General features: G+C 42.9%; 3 protein-coding genes across 3 annotated transcripts; 2 read left to right on the top strand and 1 right to left on the bottom strand.

Moving 5' to 3' along the window:
* Window positions 1–2,103: 2,103 nt before the first annotated feature.
* LOC127779610 (NADH-cytochrome b5 reductase-like protein) lies at window positions 2,104–6,396 on the top strand. The gene is made up of 13 exons (XM_052306438.1): window positions 2,104–2,405; window positions 2,485–2,527; window positions 3,193–3,268; window positions 3,706–3,765; window positions 4,231–4,281; window positions 4,383–4,437; window positions 4,562–4,632; window positions 4,717–4,768; window positions 4,906–4,983; window positions 5,230–5,319; window positions 5,410–5,523; window positions 5,715–5,783; window positions 6,109–6,396. Exons 1-13 carry the CDS (start codon window positions 2,286–2,288, stop codon window positions 6,163–6,165), a joined length of 936 nt encoding a protein of 311 aa, XP_052162398.1. The 5' UTR covers window positions 2,104–2,285; the 3' UTR covers window positions 6,166–6,396.
* An 8,373-nt stretch (window positions 6,397–14,769) lies between these two features.
* On the top strand, window positions 14,770–16,150 carry LOC127774391 (transcription factor HY5-like). Its single transcript, XM_052300626.1, has 3 exons — window positions 14,770–15,194; window positions 15,301–15,686; window positions 15,779–16,150. Exons 1-3 carry the CDS (start codon window positions 15,074–15,076, stop codon window positions 15,884–15,886), a joined length of 615 nt encoding a protein of 204 aa, XP_052156586.1. The 5' UTR covers window positions 14,770–15,073; the 3' UTR covers window positions 15,887–16,150.
* Window positions 16,151–16,482: 332 nt separating this feature from the next.
* On the bottom strand, window positions 16,483–22,735 carry LOC127774382 (ABC transporter C family member 3-like). Its single transcript, XM_052300615.1, has 10 exons — window positions 20,096–22,735; window positions 19,890–19,976; window positions 19,167–19,805; window positions 18,920–19,084; window positions 18,545–18,839; window positions 18,249–18,463; window positions 17,773–18,078; window positions 17,601–17,664; window positions 17,231–17,470; window positions 16,483–17,053 (listed from the first exon to the last, which is right to left on the bottom strand). The coding sequence occupies exons 1-10, from the start codon at window positions 22,493–22,495 to the stop codon at window positions 16,950–16,952; spliced, it is 4,515 nt and encodes a 1,504-aa protein (XP_052156575.1). The 5' UTR covers window positions 22,496–22,735; the 3' UTR covers window positions 16,483–16,949.
* Between the last annotated feature and the right edge of the window lie 1,582 nt (window positions 22,736–24,317).

Below are 24,317 nucleotides of genomic sequence, written 5' to 3'. Positions count from 1 at the left end.
TTGAAAGCTAGAGAATTAAAAGATGACCATATATACAAAAGTGGTTGTTAAATGGGTGTTTCTATTACACCCTGGTGAAAGATGATTCTTATCACTTCTACCATATATTTTTGCCTATTTCTAAGCTTGCTTAGAATTTTAGTTGAAGTTTACTGTTTCAATTCATTAACTAACTTGCTACTTGAAGAAAGTTTCAAAGGGTATTACCTAATACTCTGTGAATGCATACTCAAAATTGTACGTACTACATATATAAGATATATACGAGTGTTTTGCCTGAAACAATCTCAAATAATCACAATGATAGGTACCCAAATTTAGAGGGCTATCATGCCTACTTCACCATCGGCCATCCCCTCTGGGATCTTTAGGGTTCAAGAGTAGCAACCAGTGGTGGAGCATCTCTCGGGTAGGTCAGGTGACCTCCCAGGCTCCGTCATTGCTTCTCAACTGCCAACTGGCTTCCGTGTCTACAAAAAGTGGCCGCACATTAAAAAATGCTATTAGTCGCGAGGTTCAAGCGCTTTGCCCACTGGAAGCAACACTAGATCTAATGGTTAACATGGCAGTCGCAAGATGCAGATCTAATAATATGAAGGAAAGTGGATTACCTCTCACGGCGGTGGATTGACATAGATGTACCCATGGTAGCATCAAAGACAAGGAAGGTGGCGACGATTGGTAGAGATAGATGGCGGCGGATAATCGACTAAAGGATTAGGTTAGATCTGTGTTCCTCTCCGTTTCAATTGGTAGCATGGCGCGAGGCGTACGAGCCACGGCGGCGGTGGGCGGAAGGATGGAGATGGAGATGTGAGAGAGGAGGGGCGGCGGTAGTCGGATGGAGCGTAGATGGAGATGTGATAGAGGAGTGGCAGCGGCGGTCTTGGGGGGAGGGGGTGGAGATGGAGATGGGGAGAGGATTGGCGACGAAAATAGATGGAGGGGATCGACGAACGAAGTGATAATGACACGAGAATAGAAAAGTGGTGGTACAATGGCTATTGAAAGGGGAAAGATGGAGATGCAAGAGAGGAGCGGTGGTGCCGTGGCGGCGATAGGTGGAGGGGAGGGGATAATAACAAGAGGAAAAGTGGCCTATTAGGGTTAGGTTGACACATCATGAATTTCATACGCTAGGGGATAATCTGACGGTTGAAAAAGCAACCCACTTTTTGAATAAATAATTTATTAATTGTGGCATCATTTCTTCCTTGAACATGTATTTAACATTTCACCGTTGTATTGTAATGATTATGGTTTCTAAAAAAATATGCTAATATGAAAAGAGTTCATCCCTTATCAGACATTGTCATACCGATTCATAGTTCATCGACTTGCCTTTCCTATAGTGCGGATGTAGCAGTTACTTTCATTTTTCTGAAGAAGTGTTCTGATAACTTATAACTTTCGACTAGAAACTTGAAATCTGAAATTCCAACTCATTTAAACTCACAATTGAAAGATCTTCCATACTATGTGAAAAAAAAAATCATAACTTTATCTACTCCCTGCGTCCCACAAAGGAAGTCGCTTTGCTCAGTAGCAAATGCCCCAAAATACTCGATGCTGAACTTTCCCATCAGCTAGTAGTAGCGCAGAAAAGTGACATTAGCTAATGAAGTTTTTTAATTGATGGGACCGATTGGATTACTATAATCTATAAAGTTGGTACCAATGTGTACCGCTGCTGCAAGCACTAGCTATTAATTAATTTTATCATGCTTTAAATATTTTTTTAAGTAGATGTGGCAGTATAACTGATTATTGCAGTGTTGCAACGTACTACTCTCAAGCCTCCGCATGATTAGCTACATTCCTATAAAACATGGGCAATATGATCATTTTCACCTAACTCTAATTTGGCTGACAATACCTAGATCGATATCCTTCGTGGGACAGAGGAAGTAGTTGGTTTGAAAGTTTAAATCAAACCTTGGACTTTCAACCCAGCAGATTTGATATAATCTGAAGATACATTATTTGGAATAAAGAAAAAGAGAATATGAAATTCCACTGTCAAGTTGTGATTTTTCAACTATCACTTGCGGTAATAACGCCGGAGCCGGAGGCAGTGAAGAAGAGTGGAGAAGACCGAACAAGAGGAGTCGCTTTTGTGGCGAGATCACTGCGCCGTGGGCCCACACTGTCAGCCTCACTCTCTCTCTCTCTCCTCCCACCATCCGGGCGAAATCACTCGAGCTTTCACACCTGTGTCAGATCTCGGAATCACTCCGCCGCCCGCCGCCGCGGAGCTCGCCGTCGACTCCTCCTCCTCCTCCACCATGGCGGCGCTGCTGCTGCGTCGGCTCGCCGGGACCCACCGCGGCCGCGTGCCTCTGGCCGCCGCCGCCGCCGTCGCCGGTGGAGCGGCGCTCTTCTGCGCCTCGTCTCCCCCAATCATCGTACGAGCGAACCTCCTCACCGGCTCCATTTCTCCTGCAGCTTTGCTTTCTCTGTCTCACTGGTGCCGAATGATTGCAGGCGCTCATGGAGGAGAAGGGCGAGGATGCCGCTACTAAAGTTGGTGAGCCTAGGTTTCATGGATGTGTGGATTAATAGAAACAGTTCTTATGTCCTCATGGACTATTTTTTGTCTTGTCTGTTATTTTACGGTATTTTCTGCATCCTACCAGAGGCTGGGGGTGGCTAATGATGCGAACGCCTGAATGGACAGTAGTCCAAATTGTTCGTAGCGTAGGAATTTAAGGCGAATTTCTAGGAACAGAATAGTCAGCCAAGTGCAAATGGAAATTTTCATATATGTTCCATTTGTTATGGACAAGGCCAAGTGTAAATGTGTTCCTTCAGGCATACTACTGTCAGATACTTAATGCACATCAATATGTTATCTGATTGTGGATTTTGGCATGGTCGGATAAAAATGGTGCTGTGTAGGGTCATGTAGGCATTTTAGTAGTGCTTTGTATGGTTTTCATGCCATAATTTGGATCCTCTACATTGCTGTGTCCTAGATACTGTTTTTTAAGTGGTTCTGTTGCCTATAATCTCATCTGATCACCAATGTGTTGATGTACAAAGTTAAAGAATCCTCTTCAGACTCTGGTTGCAGCTTGCAAGCTTTGTGATAATTTAAATTATTTTCCTAGCAATTTAGTTAATTCTTTATACGTCTTTACTGTTTCATTTCTGTATTTTCTTCCAACTGACAATTCTTTTCTTGCTTTTCAGCGCTTAACCCAGACAAGTGGCTAGAGTTCAAGCTCCAGGAGAAGGCAACAGTTAGCCACAATTCACAGTTATTTAGGTAATATTGGTAAAATTATACATTTTTGGACAACAAATTGCTGGAATATTTTTTCCTGCTACGTACACTGCAATTTGTCTTTGTTGCATGAAACCATAGACTATTATCCTGTAAATGTATAGATTCTCTGCTAGCATATGTAGTATATTGCTATGTAATGCTTCTGTATTTTGACTAATTGCACCCATATCAATTTCCCGTAGTTCACGTTAGTGTCTTTGTTTTCCTCCTCATGTTTTGTTAATTGTTCTCAACTTTCAAAACAGATATATCAATGTTCAAGATAATAAATTATTCAGTGCATCGTATTTTTCCCTTTGGCATGTTTGAAATTTTCAAATCATTTTATTGTCTTGAGTATTAATTCGAATCATTCTATCTTGTTTTGTATGCTTTTGTCTTAATTGAAGGCTTATGCATGTGATTTGATCTTGCAGATTTTCGTTTGACCCATCCACTAAGTTGGGTCTACATGTTGCTTCATGTCTCATAACAAGGTATCCCTTTACTTTCTGGCATATTCTAGAATACCTCTACTCTGAGAATCATTTATATAAATTAAACGAAATAATTGTTTTTTTTAAAGTATGTGTATAGATGCAGATTCTGTGTTAATAACCTTAGCTGAAACAGTGTTCTAGCTAATTATTATTGTTGTCGCTACTAGCCTGTAACAAATATTGTGCAAAGCAAAATACCACTTTATGTTAAATGAATAAATAGTTCATGTTTTTTCCACTATGTTAAATGTTACTGTTTAGCAGTTAGCCGTTTCAGAAAAGAGAGGCTTTTATATACCATTCTGTACATTTCAGCAGCAACTTGTTTAATATTTTGGCCTTCTATCTCCTCAATCTTTTATAGGCGTGAATCATTTTGCATCTACTTTTCTGATAGTATGAGCTAGTATTTTTATATTTATTTCTTACCTTGGAGACTCTAAAACCATTAATTCATCTCAGGGCTCCAATAGGAGAGGAAGTGGAGGGAAGAAGAAAATTTGTCATTCGCCCGTAAGCAGAGACAAAAATAGTTATCCATTATTGCATATATAACATATGTTAGTACGACTGTTTGATTAGATTTTTATTGGTATCTAACATGTTTTCTGCAGGTACACACCTATCTCCGATCCAGATTCTAAAGGATATTTTGACCTGCTAATCAAGGTAACACAAAGTTTAATGTCTGAAGTTCAGAACATGCTAGTTGCTTTTAAATCAGCAGTTCTTGTAGACCAGTGTAAGGTAGTACTGAAAGGAGAGTTATTTTTGTGCTATATGTATGTTGCAGGTTTATCCTGATGGGAAAATGAGTCAGTATTTCGCAAGTCTGAAACCAGGAGATGTTGTTGAGGTCAAAGGGTAATGTGATGTGAAAATCCGTTGAGTTTTCTATGCATGTTATTGGATATCTGTAATTGATGTCTTTCTCTTTTTTTTTCCCAGGCCCATTGAAAAGCTCAGATATAGCCCAAATATGAAGAAACAAATTGGCATGGTAAGACATGACTTCAACCTTAGCCAAGTGTCTATGTTTGCCAATTCAATTTAGCAAGCCCAAAGCTAGAAAAATTCTGAAGTTATCAAGCTGGCCTTTCTTTTTAATTTTAACAAAATGTATATATATGCTTTCAGATCGCTGGTGGGACTGGCATAACACCAATGCTGCAGGTTGTCAGGGCTATCCTAAAAAACCGTGATGACAACACTCAGGTCTGTTGCCATCACAATTTTTTTGAACTTATTTGCACCGACTTGCACCCTTGTGACATCCCTTTGAGAAACTATCATTTTATGTGAACGATATTGCTATACCACGTAACTTTGTTAGGCATGCTGACATGACAGAACAGATCAATGTATCTACTTTCATACTGCTACCACAAATAACATTATTAGCTATATAATGTTTGACTAATGTTTTGTTCTAATCTGATTTATGGTTCTTGGTATTTCTAGGTTTCCTTAATTTATGCCAATGTGTCACCAGATGATATCTTGCTGAAAAGGGAATTAGATAGACTTGCCAGTAGCTATCCTAATTTCAAGGTTGGTATTACTACAGGGTTTCATTCATTTTGATCTGATTACATGGGATTTTTTTTGTTAGTGTAACACGCCCTTGTAATTTTTCTCTAGGTATTCTACACGGTGGACAAACCATCAAATGACTGGAGGGGTGGTGTTGGCTACATATCCAAGGACATGGCCTTGAAAGGTTTGCCACGGCCAGGGGAGGATTCTCTGATCCTTGTGAGTAGTCTTTGTCATTTCTTCTTATAGTTCTGCTGATATTTTTTAAGCTTTTGACAAGAGTTTATACAATTTTAAAGCTCACTTATAATATCCATCAACATTATCTTCATTCATGTGTAGAATAAACATGATTATTAACGTTGGAATGTAAGGAAGCATCAGTCATTCAATGCTTTTTGCTTGGTCAGGTTTGTGGTCCTCCAGGTATGATGAATCATATATCCGGTGACAAGGCAAAGGATAGATCACAGGGCGAGGTAATGTGAAGTTACTATCTACCTTTTCTGATTGTAGTTAGTGTCATATTTCTTATCCTTCTTAATTGGATGAAAACAGTAGAATGATATCTGGATGAACATACTAAGATAATTCCTAGCTAAAAGTGACAATTTTTGCTTGCCGAGTTCCAGCTAACAGACCTGTCAAAGCTAGCCAGGGAGCATTCCAGTGATCTAAATATCCCAGTTGTATCCTAGATTTGCATTAAAATCACTACAGCATGACATTCGTTTTATCCTTTATTGCCCTCTTTTGCTTGGCCATGTTAATGTTTTACTGATCGTCAATTTGGTTACTCTGCAGCTCACCGGAATTCTGAAAGAGTTAGGATACACGGCAGACATGGTATACAAGTTCTGAGTGCTTCTTCAAGACGTTAGAATGCTGACATGCTTGCTGTTGCTGCAATGGCGCCATGGCAATGATCAAATAAACCACAGCTGAATACTTATTTTATTATGCCACAGCAGTTGGGTTCCAGACTTGAAAAAGTTTTGACCTTTCTCAATAATGTTCTTGCGGCCCATGCACCTGGATTTGCATTGCTTCAGACGTTTATCAGATGGTCTGGAATTGCCGTGGATGATCTTACAGAGATAGATCCATAGATCCATTCACAGATTTGAGACTACCTTGTGCACTGCATTTCATGTTTTTACCTGACGAAACAGCAAATTCATACAAGGAGAGCTGGAGAGGTGAAAATTAAACGTGTTTGGAATTTTAGTTGCCGCAGAACCACAGTAGCACGACGATTAGAAAGGTTTAGTTTTGAAAACCAAGTTTTAGAGGGTTTGTTTTTAAAATTTAAACCAAACAAGCTAAAAGATCTCTAAAAGCAAAACAGTTATCGAGCCTCATCTTTTCGCTTATACTTATAAGCTAAAATTTAAATTTTCAGTCAAATTTGATTTTAGGGTTTTTTTTGATTTTTCAATCCTTGCTTTAAGATCGTTAAAAACACGTACTATATCAAAATTTTATTCGCAAATTATTTTTCAGCCTCGTTTCGTCGCCGCTTCCATCTCTTCTTCCTCGCCGCGGCGGAGCGGGGAGACGGAGAGGGAGGGGCGCGTCTCCGGCTGGGCCGCCATGCGCGGCCGCTTCTCGCCAAGGTACGCGTGCGATGCGAACCCCATGCCCGCCACACGGATCCGCGCGCACCCATGGTGCTCTGCCGCCGCGGCGCGCGGAGTGCTTGGGTTACGGCCCGCCATTGATTGCGCCTGCGGCTGCGCGGCCGTGGTGCCGAGGGGAACTCGGGATCGTTTTCGTCATCGGCGGCTTAGTGGATGTCGCCGTCGGCGGGGTGGTAGGGTTTGGGACTGGAACCATGAAGTAGCATCTAGGAGAGGCTTTGGCTTCCTCTCTCCTCTTCTGGGATGGGATTCGTGTGGAAAGCGAGGAGAGAAGACGGCCACTCGTTTTGGCTTGTTGCGTGCTAGGGTTTGGGGAATTAGGGGGGGGGGGGGGGGGGGGGCAGCGCAGCTGGAACCCTCGCCTTAATCTCCCTGATAATCCTGTCTAGATTGCTCCATCCTGGTGCCTGGCACTTCTCAGTGATCAGGTGATTGTGATGTCTAGGACCGGCATTAAAAATGCGCATGATTGTAGTGTATGGATAGCTACATCCAGGTGACAATATCACATAAAAAAATATTTAAGCCATGCTGTGTTAGCACAAGGAATTCTAATTAAGAATTTACTACTGATTTTTTCTGGTTGGTACAGTAGTTTGCATGATTATTTGCTTGTCTTACATGCACAAGAGCCAAATTCGTAGTTATATTAGCACCACTAGTCTAAGAGGATAAATGATTCTGTTGCGTTGTCGATTTATCAATCAATTGCTCAGATGCTAATTCAGTGTGCGGGCAAACCTTCCTCATCCTTGCCCTTATCTGCCTGTCACCATCACCTGACTCATATCTCTTCAACTTGCAATATTTCCAATTCGTGGATATATATGCTATTTAGCCTTGGTCATACCATTCTCTTGCTCCCTTAGTCTTCATTGCATACCATAGAACATACCTAGATAGAGAACCACCGGAGGAAGATGGCTGGGCTGCAGAGATCTTCGCAGACATTTAGAAGGTCCGGTTCATCTGGCTTGGTCTGGGATGAGAGGCTTATGTTAGATGGTCATAGCGAGAGAGATCAAGAAGATGGAGCCTTAGAGCTGAGACACTCCCGTAGTGTTGGGTCGATTGGGCTGCAGCGTAGGCATGGCGATGGTGCAGGGCACACCAGGTGCAACAACAGCCAGGCGTTCCATACTCGCCGTATGCCCCCAGCACAGGATCCTCCTTCACCCAAGGTTCCTGGATGCATCTTCTGTGGAATTTTTAGGAAGCCGGTGCTTTCAGAGCCATCTAAACCAAGAAGGTTCTAGCCTTTTGTGCTCTTCTCAACTATCTGTGCAGAGATATCAGTTTCTTTTTTCTTTGTGGCTTTGTAGTCAGGTCCATCATGTATAGATGTAAGTAGTAAGTCATATAGTTGCATTTGTTGTGAGCTTTCTTCTTTTTATGCTACTGTTCTGTTTTTTTTTTTTGTTTACTGGTTTCCCTCTTGTTAGCTCAACACTAGCTAGCAGCTGTATTCTAGAATACCCCCTCTGCCATCATGTACATAATAGAGTATGTGCATATCGTTGTATCATATGTATAAGCCCTTTGTACATATAAATACATAATATGATGTATGATGTTTTCTATCCTTTTTCATGTACATGTCTTGTTCCACAGCCACTCCTTATGAGTACATCCATTCCTCATGAACCAGCGAGAACTTACTTCTTTTAAGAACTATCGGATACTTCAAATATTTTAAAAACACGTCTTTGGCAGTTATGCTGCAGTTTATGTTCCTATTAAGGAAAAAAATTCGTGAGCTTATCAATTATTAGGTCATATTAAATCTTATCCATAAGAATCAATGAACATTCCAAATATTTGCAAATTTTGTACTGATTGTAGCTTCCGTCTTTCTCCTAGTGGCTTAAGAGTTCCATACAATTATGAGTTCTAGAAGTTAAATATGTAGGTAAGCACATTCGTGAAGCAGATGAAGCATTGTGTGTGCTGCTAGCTAGGAGTTTTTTTCCCTTTACTGATGTCCTACATTGATTTTAGAGATCTCGATGTAAATAATAATCTTAATGTCCTACAATAATATTGTCTAATACTTCCTCCGTTTCAGAATGTAAGTCATTCTAGCATTTCCCACATTCATATTGATGTTAATGAATCTAGACATATATATATATATGTCTAGATTCATTAACATCAATGTGAATGTGGAAAATGCTAGAATGACTTACATTGTGGAACGGAGGGAGTAAATCTTAACTCTTGTTTTTTTGGCTTAGCATGTTCAAATTCTTGCAAAAACCATGTGCACTTTGTAAGTTAATATGGCTTGCAGTGCTGCCATTGTTCATTTCATTACTCCTCTTTTTGAATCTGAGATTATTTTAATGAATCCTTTAGCTGCTACTCTTTTGAGCTGATACAAATCACACAAGAAACTGGAATGCTAGCGTTTGTTAGAAATGCTGATTTTGAATTTGTAGTGAAGTTCTGTTTTCTATTTCAGACTATTTTCCGGTATATTTCTTTTTCTTTTAGCTGAAAAAATAGGAAACTCTCAAAGGCCATGTGGGTGCATCGAGTTTGATGCAGATATTACTTAAGTTAATAGAAGAGTACGTGCCCATAGTTGAAGAACAGGAGCGGGACTTGCAGTAGCAAAGTTTCTCCACTAGTGGTTTCCAGGTGGACTAGATGACCTAGTGCATTTACACTTGGTTGGAGGGATTGATTTAGGCCCGTGTATAGGCATGCTATGGATTTCTTTTCTGACGATGAAAGGTGTAGATATGTGTTGGGCTTACCTTTTAAACTTCCAGAAACTCATCTCATCCTTTGGAGCAAATAGATATATTAGTTGGCTTCCACTGCCAACATATAAGAAACAGAATGCGTCAGTAAAGTTTGTGTATCTCATGGATGTCCAGATACTGTCAGACAAAGGTTTAAATATTGAATGACTTTGAAGTGACCATAGACAGATAACTGATTATTTCCTCTCAAAATGAGATAGATAACTGTTTTTTTCCTGCTAAAAAGGAGACAGATAACAGTTTTAACTCATTATACCAAGCAAATAGTGGGTCATAATTAAATCACCGGGATACCTGCGGGTAGAAATTTGTGAATACATGTGAGAGAGAGCACTAAGCAATATATGTAGCAGTACTGAGGGATTGCCCCTAATTCTGGAATCAGGACAGCTTGTTGAAGTTGAGGTTATTTCAAAGAGTACAGAAATTTTAGATCAAGTTCCTCCTCACTCCGAAATCTAAGATACAGATCAAACAAAAGCGACATTGTTGCATGTCGAATCAAACATGAGAATATTATTCAAGAAACATACGAGTATGTTACTTTTTGTAGGTCCTTGTCGTGTCCTATTTGGGATCACGCAACCAGCTATCGACCTTCCTGCCACCCCTTAAGTCTTCTGGTACTTAATACGATCATTCTCAGCTTAATTGCTTGAAAAGCCAACCAGTTATCTCCACACATCCAACTTTTCTTTGCCGTACGATATTATGTTCTTAACCTTTTTGTTCCTTTTGTTTAAAAAGATTGCCTTACATTTCTGCCAGCAACAGTTTTCAGTGTGCATGTTTACATCATCGAGTCTGTTCTTTTAGTTTTGAACAGAGCTAGGTTTCAGATCTTTGCTTGTGAATTTTTGAGTGCCAATCTGCATTGGCTATGTTAGCATTACTTTATGATTGATGGTGATGATTGGCTTCAGTGAGGACATGCAAATATGTGATCTTGTTTGATTAAAAGAAGCAGGTTTTGTGGAGAAAGATGTGAATGCACAAAATGAAAGGAAATACAATCATGTTATAAAGTTACTGTCTGTACAGATTGCTCTTATTATAATTTTCGACTTTTGCTGTGAAGAACATCTCTATTTTCTTTTGGACAAGGCAGAAGTGAACCTTTTCTTTTAATCGCTGAGTTGCTGCTTTGTTGGAGTCAATCAATCAATTGCGACCAGGAATATCTTATTAGGGTCTATTGCTATGTAATTATTGGTCATTTATTCAATATTTTAGTGTTGGTACGTGCTGAAGTTAATTGCAGATCAGATTGTGTTCTCCTTCTAACCTGTAATCTCATACTGTTGTGTCTATCTGGTGAGCTGCTGCCTGTGGTCTAGTACCCCCTCCTCCGTCAAAAAGACAAACTCTAGGTTTCCGTGTCTAACGTTTGACTGTCTGTCTTATATGAAATTTTTTATAATTAGTATTTTCATTGTTGTTAGATGATAAAACATGATTAATACTTTATGTGTGACTTGTCTTTTTAATTTTTATCATAATTTTTTTAAATAAGATGGACGGGACACGGAAACCTAGGTTTTTTTTTTTTTTTAACGGAGGGAGTACTTCGTACTAATCATTAAAGGACATATCTGGTGGCACTCGTAACTTCAGCGCTGAAGAATTTCGTGTTTATTTTGGGCTTTAATATATGACATGACATTCTGGGCCATATAAATATTTGTTTAGTTTCATTGGAGTTCTTTGCTTGACTTGCTAAGCATAGGTAGGAGTATCAGATTAGTTGGGAAGTACTACTACTTGAGTAGCAGTGATGTTGAAGCACTATCTAAATTGTCAAAGCAATATGTGTAGCTGCACGCTCCATGATTAATTTTGCAGCCATTCAAAAGGGAAAGGGCAGTAGGGTCCGGATTACAGGAATAAGTTGCTGTCTCATCATTAACACAAGGGGATCCTTCTGGAAAACAGACTTCTGTTTTCCATTAGTTATCTGTGGACACATTCTAATTGTTGCTTGGGTCTACCAAGAGCATGTCTTAACACCTAAATCTTCTTAATTAAACACAATTATCTCTAATTCTTGTGGTTGTGACTTGTGAGGGGTTGTGGTATTGTGACATGAGACGTGTGACTGGAAAATGGGTTGGATTACCAGATGGCCTTCCAAGAAGGAAAGAAGGGAGAGAGACGGTTAACCGATAGTACCACTGCAACACATACTCCCTCCGTCCCCCCCAAAAAAAAAAGCTAACCTTGGTATGGATGGGATATTTCCTAGTAAAACAAATTTGGACATAAGAAAGTGTCGGGCCAGTTTGGTTTGTGATCTAAATTGGCCTTACCAATTTTTGACAATGCCAAATTTTGGTAAGTTTTGGCATGACAAATTTTGGGAAGACAAAGTTGTATTTGGATTGAAGCCAAAATAGTTTAAATTAACTATTGAAATGGCCTATTTTCGTAGGCATGCCAAAATTTGGCTTCAAACCAAATAGATACTAAACACTATTAAAATTGCCAAATATTGATAAGCCAAATTTAGGTCTCAAACCAAACCAGCCCGTCATATCCATATTAAGGTTGGCTTTTTCTTTTTTTTGATGGAGGGAGTAGCTGGTAGTGGCAGTCAATGCAAGGGTGTCCAATATATTTTGTCATCATTTTGGCACTATTATGGCTCAAGCTCAAGCCCCTCTCATGGACATCCATGAAAAAAAAAAACATGATGTGGTGTGGCTTCTAGACAGCACAAGCTATCGACGGACTGACGAACAGGTCTCTTCGCTATTAGATCTACGAAAAAAATGGTCACGAAAATTCTTGACCGACCTAGTGATTTTCGTATAAATGGCACTATTACCGACTGTTTTTATTTTGAAAATATATGAATTTTTTTAAAATTTCTTTTAACGTTGTATTGTTAGTGATACCAAATAGTTAAATCAATAAATATGATAAATTTTTGACCGACAGATAATCATTTTGAAAAAAATGCTACCGATCACAATTCCAACCGTTTTCGTTCCTAGTTAGATGAAGGACAAGTGTTAGTTTAGTTATAGCACAAGTTTATGTCAGCTATAACTAATGCTAGCTTGTACAATAATCATATGCTACTAAGCCTTGTTTAGTTCCAAACGTTTTTTTCAAACTTCCAACTTTTCCGTCACATCAAAACTTTTCTACATATATAAACTTCCAACTTTTCCATCACATCGTTCCAATATCAACTAAACTTCCAATTTTAGCGTGAACTAAACACACCCTAAGGATCCGATTGGGGAGCGTAACATTCTGATTAGTGGTTGGTTAACCTTTTTTTCAAACTTCCAACTTTTCCGTCACATCAAAATTTTTCTACACACATAAACTTCCAACTTTTCCATCACATCGTTCCAATATCAACTAAACTTCCAATTTTGGCGTGAACTAAACACACCCTAAGGATCCGATTAGGGAGCGTAACATTCTGATTAGTGGTTGGTTGGTAGTCAGTTTCTGATAAGGTAGAAAAGACTTATTTATAGTACAAACTAGGTGATACCATGCGCTTTGCTGCGGAATTCATGGATGAGTATATGTGAAATATTGTCGAAATGATAAAAGTTGAAATGTTGAGAAAATAATGTGAGAAAGATGATTTGACACATACTTGTTAATCTATGTAATATAATATTATAGACGATGTGTCATGTTTACATGGGATTTAAAATAGACTAGAATAGTCATTACTAGTGAGTAAAGATGTCGCATGCTTGCATGGGATTTTAAATGGGCTAGAATAGTAATTGCTAGTGGTGGGTGATGATGTGGCATGCTTGCACGTTGAGCTTTAACTTCTAATTATTGTTAGTGGATACCAAATACTCCTCTGCATGTAGAATTCCTTATAGTTTGTTAAGTCATCTACATTGAACTTGCTCTCGTTATCTACATGCCTTACTATAATTGAACAATGTACTTGAGCCATTTTTATTGTATCTATATGAACCAAAACACGTAATTACAATATTTTTTTGAATTTAGTAATTACAATAATTCAGGGTATGATCTTTATATTTCTACTTTTACCGGTCCGAAAAATCATGGCTAGAAAAATAAAAGGCGATGATAAACCACTAAATTAATTTTAAAGTTAGTTTGTAAAATTCAAAGTTTGTAATATAAAACTTCAGTTAAAGGTTAACCATTTCGAATTGACAAACTTGCATGTTTTAATTTTAAGAGGTAGAGTATAGTGTTTTTTTTTTCCAAAAAAGGGTACATACATAGGCACTTGTATACACGCGTGCACGTTCACCTCTATAAACACACATCCTACTATTGTAAGTATGTCCGAAGACTCAGTTTAATATATGATGAAGATTGATAAAGTTAGCATTAGTCGTCACATTATCAGTGGATATGGCTCCCATCAATAAAGTGGAGCATAGTATTCTCCTGTTTTAAAATATAAATGATTTTGGTTTAATAAAATGCATTCTAGTAATCGTATTATTTGGATATGTTATATCGAATAAAAATTTCTTATATTATGCGATGCAGAAAGAGTAATATACATTATTTACAAATCATGTATGGCACAATTGACACGTGAAAGAACGGGGAGCATAGTACGGGTGGATGGCACTCGTAGATATTAGGCATGTCCTCTTGTTGAGTGGTACACGGTAAAGGAGATAAAAAAAAAAGGGAGAGCCCGGTCGCCTTTTTATTTATTTAAAAATGCCCATGATTTGTTTGTCCCATTCGATCTCGAAGAACATTTTTGTCTCTACACGGGTAGGAGTAACAATCCATTTTTTTTCGAAAAAAAAAAGTACCAGTATATTACTCGAATCCTCTCTACACGCAGCGTGCTCACATGGCTCACAGCTTCCGTTCCGTCCGAGAAAGGCAAGTGGTTTTACGCTTTTACGAAATCGGATGGATGGGGATGCCGCTACGCTTCCGGGGAGGTCACCGTCAGATGCGGTGGATGCGTGTATGGTGCCTTCGCACGCCACGCTCCCCGCATCCCCTCCGTCGGATGGCTCCGGAGTGGACGGCCCGGATGACGGCCACGTCGCCCTCCAAAACCTCCCCCCAACCCCACCGACCTCTCCTACCCATTTCCCCCATCTCTCTCTCTCCTCCCATCCCGCAGCAGAGCACACAGACTCGTTTTCTCTCTCCTCCGCTCTCTCGATTTCTCTCTCCTCTCATCCGATCTGCATCTGCTTCTCCTTTCCACACTTGTGCTTCGTGTTCGTCGTGGTCTCTTGTTTCTTTCTTCTTCTTCTTCTAGATTTGATTTTCTTTTTTTTTCCTTCCCTTTTCTCGGCGGTGAGGGGGGAGGTGGAGTGTGGTGTGGTTAGGTGGTTGGTGGGGGAGATCTTGATCTGGTCGTCGTTGGAGATGGCGGCGCAGGAGCAGGAGCAGGAGAAGCAGCAGGCGAAGACGAGCACGACGAGCTCGCTGCCGTCGAGCAGCGAGCGCTCCTCCAGCTCGGCCCCCAACAACCTCAAGGAAGGAGGAGGTAACGTCACGTCACGTTCTCCGGCCGTCCGTACGCCGGATTTCCTCTGCTTGTTTTGTTGTTGTTTGCTGCTGAATTGAGCGAGCGATTAATTCGGTGGCGGCAGGGGTGGAGAGCGACGAGGAGATACGGCGGGTGCCGGAGATGGGCGGGGGCGGCGGGTCGGCGTCGTCGGGGGCGGGGGCGGACGAGCGGCAGGGGAAGGAGGACGGGAAGCAGCAGGGCGGTGGTGGTGGTGGTGGCGGGGCGGCGGCGGGGGGCGGGCAGGAGCAGGCGCCGCCGGCGAGGAAGCGAGGGCGGAGCGCCGGCGACAAGGAGCAGAACCGGCTGAAGCGGCTGCTGCGGAACCGCGTGTCGGCGCAGCAGGCGCGGGAGCGGAAGAAGGCGTACATGACGGAGCTGGAGGCCAAGGCCAAGGACCTCGAGCTCCGCAATGCCGAGCTCGAGCAGCGCGTCTCCACCCTCCAGAACGAGAACAACACGCTCCGCCAGGTAAAACCCCCTGTCTCGAGAGCTTTGCTTCACCATTCTCCTCTCAATCTCAATCATCTCTCATGGTGATTTCTCCTCTTACTCTCCTCTAGATACTCAAGAACACGACGGCGCACGCCGGCAAGAGGGGCGGCGGCGGAGGAGGCAAGGGCGGCGACGGCGGCGGCGGCGGGAAGAAGCACCATTTCACCAAGAGCTAGGAGAGGGAGTGCGGTGACGGCGGCGGAGGCGGAGGCAGGGTTGTGGTAGGAATTGAATTGTTCATCTGATCTGACCATTGTTATTAGGAAACATCATCGATGTTGTTGTTGTTGTTGTTGTTGTTGTTGACGTTTTTCTTTTTCTTTTTTTTTCTTCTTCTTCCCTGTTCTACTCTACGCTTCGTCGTCTGCTTCGGTGATGGTTGCAATTACTGTTGCTGAACATTGTGTCTTGTATTTTATTAGATGTGTTTTTACAGTCTACCTATCGAAGCTTTGCAAACCAAAAGAAAACCTTTTCTAGGATTAACTGGTTATTAACATTCCCCGCAAAAAAAAAAACTGGTTATTAACATAATATAATAACAAGGAATTTATCTACAGTTCTGGTAGGAATTGCAGCTCATTCCTGCGTTTCAAACTGTAGACTGTCAACGTTAAGCAGAAGTAAATTCTGCCATGACGCGATTAGTTTTTTTAGAGGAATCAACAGAAAGCACAATATAAAACCATCTTAACACGAAGCAGGAAGTTGAAACTTGAAAGCACGAACCTGTAAGAGTAATCAGGATCCATGAGAATAATCAAGATGTCCGTTTCCACGCAAACACCACTATTTTATTCAGATTATTGTCAACATGTTTATATACCAGGCATCAGTCTCTGCTGCCCGTCAATCGGGTTACACGGTATTATCCTGAAAATTCTAATTCCCTTTCGTGTAATAGTCCCCTTTCTACGACGTACTAGTAGTGATCACTGATCAGGATCTGGTTGTTCCCCTAATGATCAGCAGCTTACACCCTTTATTCAGACATCAACGCTAGTTTAATACTACTACTACTGTTGTCCTCTAAAAGCATCTTTCCCCTCTTGAACATGAGCTTCATTTCAGATCGTGCGAAGAACTAGCACTCTGTATTGTGAGCACTAACACTGGGTACTTTCCAGCTCGCTACTTAAAATCTCATCCACTACTAGTAAGTGTGATTTTTCGGCATTATCGACGTGTCAGCTAGCCTCAAAACGGCCATCGCGTCAACAGGAGCACTGACCTTCTCTGCTACGTGTGCGTCGATCTCATCGTGTATTCCGCTACGAGCTTGGAGAAGAGAGACGACTTGTCCTCCAGTAGCCTGGTCGGCGTGTCGCGCTCCACGGCCACACCTGCACCAGCATCGGCACCGGTGTTTCGTTCGTCAGACAGACGCGACAAACCCATAGAATATGTAAGATAAATTGGGATTGGTTAGTTGGAACTGTGGTTATTGTCATTAGAAAATTGGAGATTTGATTAGTGGCATCTGCGATTGGTTTGGGACTTGGAAGGCGAACTAAACTCACCGTTGTCAAGGAGCAAGACCATGTCGCTGTCAAGGACGGAGGTGATCCTGTGCGCGATTGTGATGACCGTCGCGTCGGAAAACTGCTGCCTGAGAGTTTTCTGGATGAGGTTGTCCGTGGCGGTGTCGACGGAGGCCGTGGCCTCGTCGAGCACCAGGATCTTGCTCCGTTTCAGGATCACCCTCCCAAGGCACACCAGCTGACGCTGACCCACGCTCCAGTTCTCGCCGTTCTCTATCACTGCAACCAAGCCAAGCCAAGCCAAGCCAAATCGGGAGAATATTCACCAAGAATTACCAAGTGTAGACTTTGAACTGCATGATTCTGAACAGGAAAAGAAATGAGTCCAGATGCAGAGAACCGAACGGACCTGGTGAATCAAGTCGCAGCTCCTTCCTCCTAACTTCATCTCCTAGCTGACAGCGATCCAAGGCCTGAAAAGGAAGGGCAAGATATTCATAAATCATAATAGAACTTCACTGCAAGTCCACAAATAGTATGTGGCAGCTGACAATGGTGAAGCATGTGAAGACTGGAACTACCTCCCAGATTTGGCTATCAGTGTACTCTCCGATAGGATCAAGGTTGGTTCTCACGGTACCCTCAAACATGGTTGGCTCTTGCGGGATGATGCTTAGCCTGGATCTCAGATCATGTAGCCCGATGGTGCAGATGTCGATACTGTCTACGAGTATCTGACCAATGGTAGGGTCTACTATACGGAAAAGGGCCTGTATGAGAGTTGATTTACCACTGCCGGTTCTTCCAACGATACCGGTCTTCATGCCTCCAGGGAATGTGACAGTAAGGCCCTTAAGAACAAATGGCAAATGTGGAGCATATCTCACCTGCATCAAATTGAAATGTTCAGAAATATGTACTACCAGGTTTTGAATTTGACATATTATTGGACCTGAACTCCTGTTCATCTTATTGGCAGTGGGAAACGATGCAGCTTATTCAAAAAAGGGAAAATATTAATAAATAAAATGGGAGGATAAGATGAGTGAGCTATTACATGGACGTTATTGAGCATAATTTCTCCTTCTGATGGCCAGTCCTGCGTCAATTTATCATCTTGTACAGAAAGAGGGGGCTCTGCAGGAATGCTCATGTATTGCAGAATTCTCTCTACTGATATGATCTTGTTCTCCAGATTGCACATGCTCCATACAACCCATGCTTGCAGCATGTTCAGATTAAGCCCGTATGTGACTGCTAGACCAGAAATTCCTGAAAACAAGATGCAACATTAGCTGCAAGCTCATATTAACAAAGTTGGAATCATCTTCAGTACATATAGTGTCACCATACCTGGATCGATGAGACCAGTCGGAAGATTGACCAAAAATATCAAAGAGAAGGCAAATGTAAGGGATGACAGCATATCCAGGCGGAAGCAAAGCCATTCCATTGCTGCAGCATTATAAAATTTTGGTCTAGAAAATGCATCCATTAAATGGCTATTAGTTGATACAAACTGGTTTTCTTTGCCAAAACTTCTGATGGTTGTTGATCCTGTTATTGATTCTGCAAAATGCTGTATGATGGGAGCTTTGCAAACCCCTACTAGTCTTTGCAACTCTCTGGCTGTATCGATGTAGTAACGCTGCAAAACCATAAGCGCGATGAGGATTGAAGAGTGTTGATCTTGCAGTTGAAACGGCAAGAAGAACAAAGCAAAAGTACCTGATACCAGAAGCAGGCAGCAAGCACAGGAATAAAAACAACAAAAACCTGCCATGCAACCTGAGACATCACAGCAATAATTCCAACAAGTTGTATGATGGAAAATGCAACAGATCCCATCTGGTAAGCAATGCTGGTGTCCACTTCGCTTTGATCCGTTGAAGCCTAGACAATTTAAACCTGTTAGCACGAGCGCAGAAAATAAACCAAGCTTTCTAGAAAATTTGTGCAAATGAACATGACTTACTCTATTCAAAATGCGCCCACTAGGAGTGGAATCAAAGAATGACATTGGAGCTCTGAATATGGACATATGCATCTTGTTGAACAACAGAGTTGCTGTCTTGTATGCAGCTGTGACAAGAATGAGTGCTCTTACGAGGATGCACAGAGAGCTTCCAAAAGCCAGTGCGACATAGACGTAGATCAGGGTTGACATGCTTACTGGAGGCTCAACGTCCTTTGAGACAGGAGCAGCCCAGGCCATCCAGTAATTGCTAGCAATCTGAAGTACTTGGAAAAGTATTTGGGCCAGCAAGATGAATGGCACAAGAGCTCCCCTGTAAGCTAAGGTGAGGTACTTCCAGTAGACCCAGAACCCCACCCTTCCTTTCTCCCTTTCCTCTTCCTGCACCAGCTGCCCACTCTGAGCATTGGCATCGTCTTCTTTTCCATTCTGTTTATCTTTCTTCTCAACTGACACTGACCTGGCCAGGCTTGCTGTCTTACTAGAAGAGGAAGCCTCGTTGCCTCCATTTGTGACATCTATCGCATCCAATGCAGTAAGAGCATCCTTGTGAGCACCAACCAGTTCCATGAACTCTTCCCCTGATCCAAGTATTTCGTCATATTTGCCTGCCTGTGCTATTCTCCCACCTTTCATGACCTACATTATACTTAGTCAATTAGGCATGTACATACATTTCATGGCAATAAATATAGATGAAAACTTTTCCAATGAAATCATTACCAGAATAAGATCAGCAGCAGGTAGGAATTCAATCTGATGAGTGACATAAACAACTGTTTTTGAAGCCAATTCTCCAAGCAAGCATTCCTACAAAGGGTATAAAACCTTAAGCAATTTACGAGCAAACATGCCAAAGGTTATGCACTTGTTGATATTGTAGGGAATAAATCATGAAATGCTATTGAAAATAGAAGATCATATCATACCTTGAACAAGTGGGATCCTGTATGAGCATCGACTGCACTGAAAGGATCATCAAACAAATAGATGTCTGCATCCTGATACAGAGCTCGGGCTATCTGAATCCTTTGCTTCTGACCACCACTAAGGTTGATGCCTCTCTCTCCAATGACGGTCTGGTCACCAAACGGCAATATCTCCAAGTCTTTCTTCAGCGAGCATGACTCGAGGACCCTGTCATACTTCTCATTATCCATCTGCTTGCCAAACAGTATGTTGTCCTGAATCTTACCACTCTGTATCCACGCCGACTGGCTCACATACGCCATCGTCCCACAGGTCTTGACCTCTCCTGATAGCTTTGGAATCTCACCAAGAATGCAAGACAACAAGCTTGATTTTCCAGAGCCGACAGTCCCGCAGACTGCAATACGCATACCTTGTCGAGCTTGAAAGTTCAGATCCTTCAACGTTGGCACTTCAGGTGAGGCATCCCAAGAAAAGCACCCATTTCTGACCTCAATTGCAACATCTGAGCTACCACTTGGAAGTTTCAGCACAGCATCAGTCGGCAACTCCTCGAGGCATAAAAAGGATGCTATCCTGTCAAGAGACACCTTGGTCTGAATCAACATTGAGATCGTGTCGGGAAGATTGTATATCGGTTCTTGCAGCACGCGGAATGTGGCCAGTGCAGATAGCACCTTCCCTGACTCCAATGGTATCCCCATGAGCATGCAAGCTATGAAGGTCACCACTGCCACAAATGTTGGGGCTCCCCAGAACACAAAGGTAACAATGGTCGATGTGTAGAGATATTTCTTGAGCCAGTTCGTCTCCGTCTTCCTCAGGTCGATGATCTTGGACAAGAACTTCATCTCCCACCCCTGCAGTTTAAGAATCCTCATGTTGCGTAGGATCTCAGATGTTGCTTTCATCCTGACATCCTTGCAATCCATCAGCTTCTGCTGGAACTTTTCCTGCATTTGCCCTGGAGGCACATTGGCAAGCATGACAACAACAGTGGCAGCAAGCGCAGCGAGCGAGGCAAGCCCGAGGGTGGAGTACAGGATGAACAATGCCATGCCTACTTGGAGTGGCACCAACCAGAGGTCGTGCATGTACCACGAGAAGAGGCCGACGCGGTCGGCGTCGACGCTGATGATGTTGATCATCTCGCCGCTCGTGCGGCTCTGCCTGGATTGGCTAGACAGCACGAGCCCCTTCTGGTAGACGACGGCGACGAGCGCCGACCGCGCGCGTATCCCGGCCTGCTGCAGCCGGAAGAACCAGTGCCGTTGGGACAAACACTCGAACACCTTGGCGACGATGAAGGCGAGGACAAGCAGCTGCCCCTTGCTCGCGTACCTCTCGTCGCCGTTGAGGTATTGCACGAGCGAGTCGATGAGGTAAGGGCCGACGTAGGTGGAGACGTTGTAGACCAGCGCGTAGAACGCGGTCACCGCGACGTGCCACCACACGGTGCGCACCAGTGCCTTGGAGAGCGTGAACGCCGTGACCTTCCGGCCAGAGCAGTCGCCGGCGAGCGCCTCGAGGTTGGTCTTGAACGGCGGGAGCAGACCGGCGACTCTGTCGCCGGGGTCGAGGCCCGGGACGTCGTCGAGGTCGAGGGTCTTCCTGTGTCCGACGGCGAGGAGGGGACCCATCCACGAGAAGGTGAGGACGCTGAGGAAGCCGGCGCCGGTGAACATCGACGCATCGGCGGCGCAATTGTTACTGTTGTTCTCACCGGCGGCCGTCGCGCTTGCACCACCATTCAGGAGAGGCTCCTCGATAGCAGAGCCGCCCGGCTCCCTCCTTCCCAGGAACCCGGCGAAGAGCAGCGCCACGGCAGCGAGGACCGACACGGCGTCGAGCGCCCACGAATGCGCGGGCACGGGGCGCCCGTCGAGTCCCGTCACGGCGTGGACGGCGACGGCGAGGAGGGAGAGGAGCAGGAAGAGCGCCCACCAGAGCCGCAGCGGTGCGGGGAACCGCTCCTCGCGGCGCCGCCCGAACCGGAACTGCAGGTACGCCGCGAGCAGCAGCCACGCCACCGCGCGCGCCGCGGCGTCCGCCTCCTCCACCACCGCGCCACGCGACCACCCACCACCACCGCCACCGCCCAGGTACCCCTCGTACGCCGCGAGGATGACCCCAAACCCGCCGAGAACCCACGTCGCGGAGGCCGCGACCCAACGCCACCGAAACCCGCCGCCTCCTCCTCCTCCTCCTCCCCGCACCTCCCCATCCTTGCCGCGGCGGCACCACCAGCCGAACACCATCCGCGCGGCGACCGCGACCGCGACGACGAGGTGCGCCGCGGCGCCGACCGCGTGGAGGAAGAACAAGGGCACGTCGTCGCCGTCGTCTCGCCCACTCGCCGCCATCGCCGCGAGCGGCATCGGCGCGGCGGCCAAGGGCATGGGGAGTGAGTGGCTCAGTGTAGCTTTGCAACAGATGGGCCAATTAAGAGGGGGTTGTGATATAGTAGTAGGCGCGCGCGCGCGGCGGTCAAAGGCGGCGGGCGGCGAGGGGGGCTCCTTGCGGTGCAAGGCAGCGGGAGGGAGGGAGACACCGCCACCGCCGTCGACTCGTCGTCTCGTCCCCACGTTTCACCGCGAGAGGATGGCAACCACCACCCGCCGCATCCTTTTTACCGCCGGCCCGCGACGGCGAATTGGGGATTTTATTTTGTTTTTTCACACCTCGGGGAGGGCAGACGACTCGATTTCTTTTCCAATTTTAAATGGGACAATTAAGAACTTACCAATCTCACAGTCTATAATACATGATCCTAAATTATCTATATGGCAGTGTTTAGTTCCCTTTAAATTTATAAAAATTCTGTCACATCAAATGTTTGGACACATGCATGGAGCATCAAATGTGGACGAAAAAAACAATTGCATAGTTTGCATGTAAATTACGAGACGAATCTTTTGAGCCTAATTACACAATATGATGCTACAGTAAATATTTACTAATGATGGATTAATTAGACTTAATAGATTCGTCTTGCAGTTTACAGGTGGAATTTGTAATTTGTTTTGTTATTATTTTACGTTTAATACTTCAAATGTGTATCTATATACTTAAAATAATTTTTGAAAAGGAACTAAACACGGCCTATGACGTGCGGGTTCGGTGATAAATTTTCAATTGTAACTAGTTAAATATATCTCTTGATTTTACCGTGGAGATAAAATAAAAAATATAATTAGTGGGGGAGACGACGTGGGGTGGATTCTCGATCGAAGGTTTAGTAAATGTAAATCTGGGGGTGTTGATTGTGTTTATGCACGTCGTTCGGAGAAGATCGAGACGTAGATGCGAGATTAGTTAGATAAATTCAGGTTTTGTTTGTTCCTAGTATGTTTTTTGTGCTGCTCCACTTGTTTTTTGATTTTTTTTATTATTATTATTTTACAAAAGGAAGGGCAACTTTCGGTTTGTGCGCAACTTAAAAATGCACACTGGTAGATTACATAAGCTGGTGAGATTGTCCCAACTTTTACACGGGAAGAGATTCTTGCAAAAGTTATGTAGTAGTACTATTAGTTTTGCAAAAGTTATGGAGTATTTTCTTCCTCGAACATAACTGAATTTTATATGCAACTATGTCGATCGCTCAACATCGTCATAGTCTAATCTCATTGTAATATAATTGAATAGTGTATTTTTTTTAATTCAATTAGTACATTTAAGCCCCTATTTCCTCCCCTCTTATAAATTATCATGAACTCGTTTCCTATTCTTCTAAACGGTACGGTTTTTTATAAAAACTTTCTATACATAAATTGCTTAAGTATCTTTTCAAAACAATCTTTTAACCTAGCAATAGTTAATATGGTTGCTCTTTTGTATTCTTCCTTAATAAAATACAGGATAGTATATGGATCGATGGATGTAGCATTTGTCCTCTAGATACCACTTCACAAGACATGTGTGTGCAAGTAAAATGGCCTACCTGTTTGAATGATTTGATGTCTTTTGAATACCAAATGTCCAAAATACAGTATTGACTACTACCTTTAATGTATTGCTTATGAAAACTACTTATTAAAAAATATACCTATACTGCGTATATAATTCATCCTGTACCAATCTAAATATATTAGTAATACAAACTTACACATATAGCACCATCTTATTTTTAAAAAGGAACAACCTGGAAATGTTTCATGGCCGTAATGCTTTATTTTTCTACTGCGATGCATGCATGTCTTTAATTTAATATGATTTTAA

The sequence above is a fragment of the Oryza glaberrima genome, chromosome 1 (genome assembly GCF_000147395.1).
Source record: "Oryza glaberrima chromosome 1, OglaRS2, whole genome shotgun sequence".
Classification (NCBI taxonomy): Eukaryota; Viridiplantae; Streptophyta; class Magnoliopsida; order Poales; family Poaceae; genus Oryza; species Oryza glaberrima.
The sequence above is the reverse complement of the archived record's forward strand: the minus strand, read 5'-3'. Positions and strand labels throughout refer to the sequence as shown.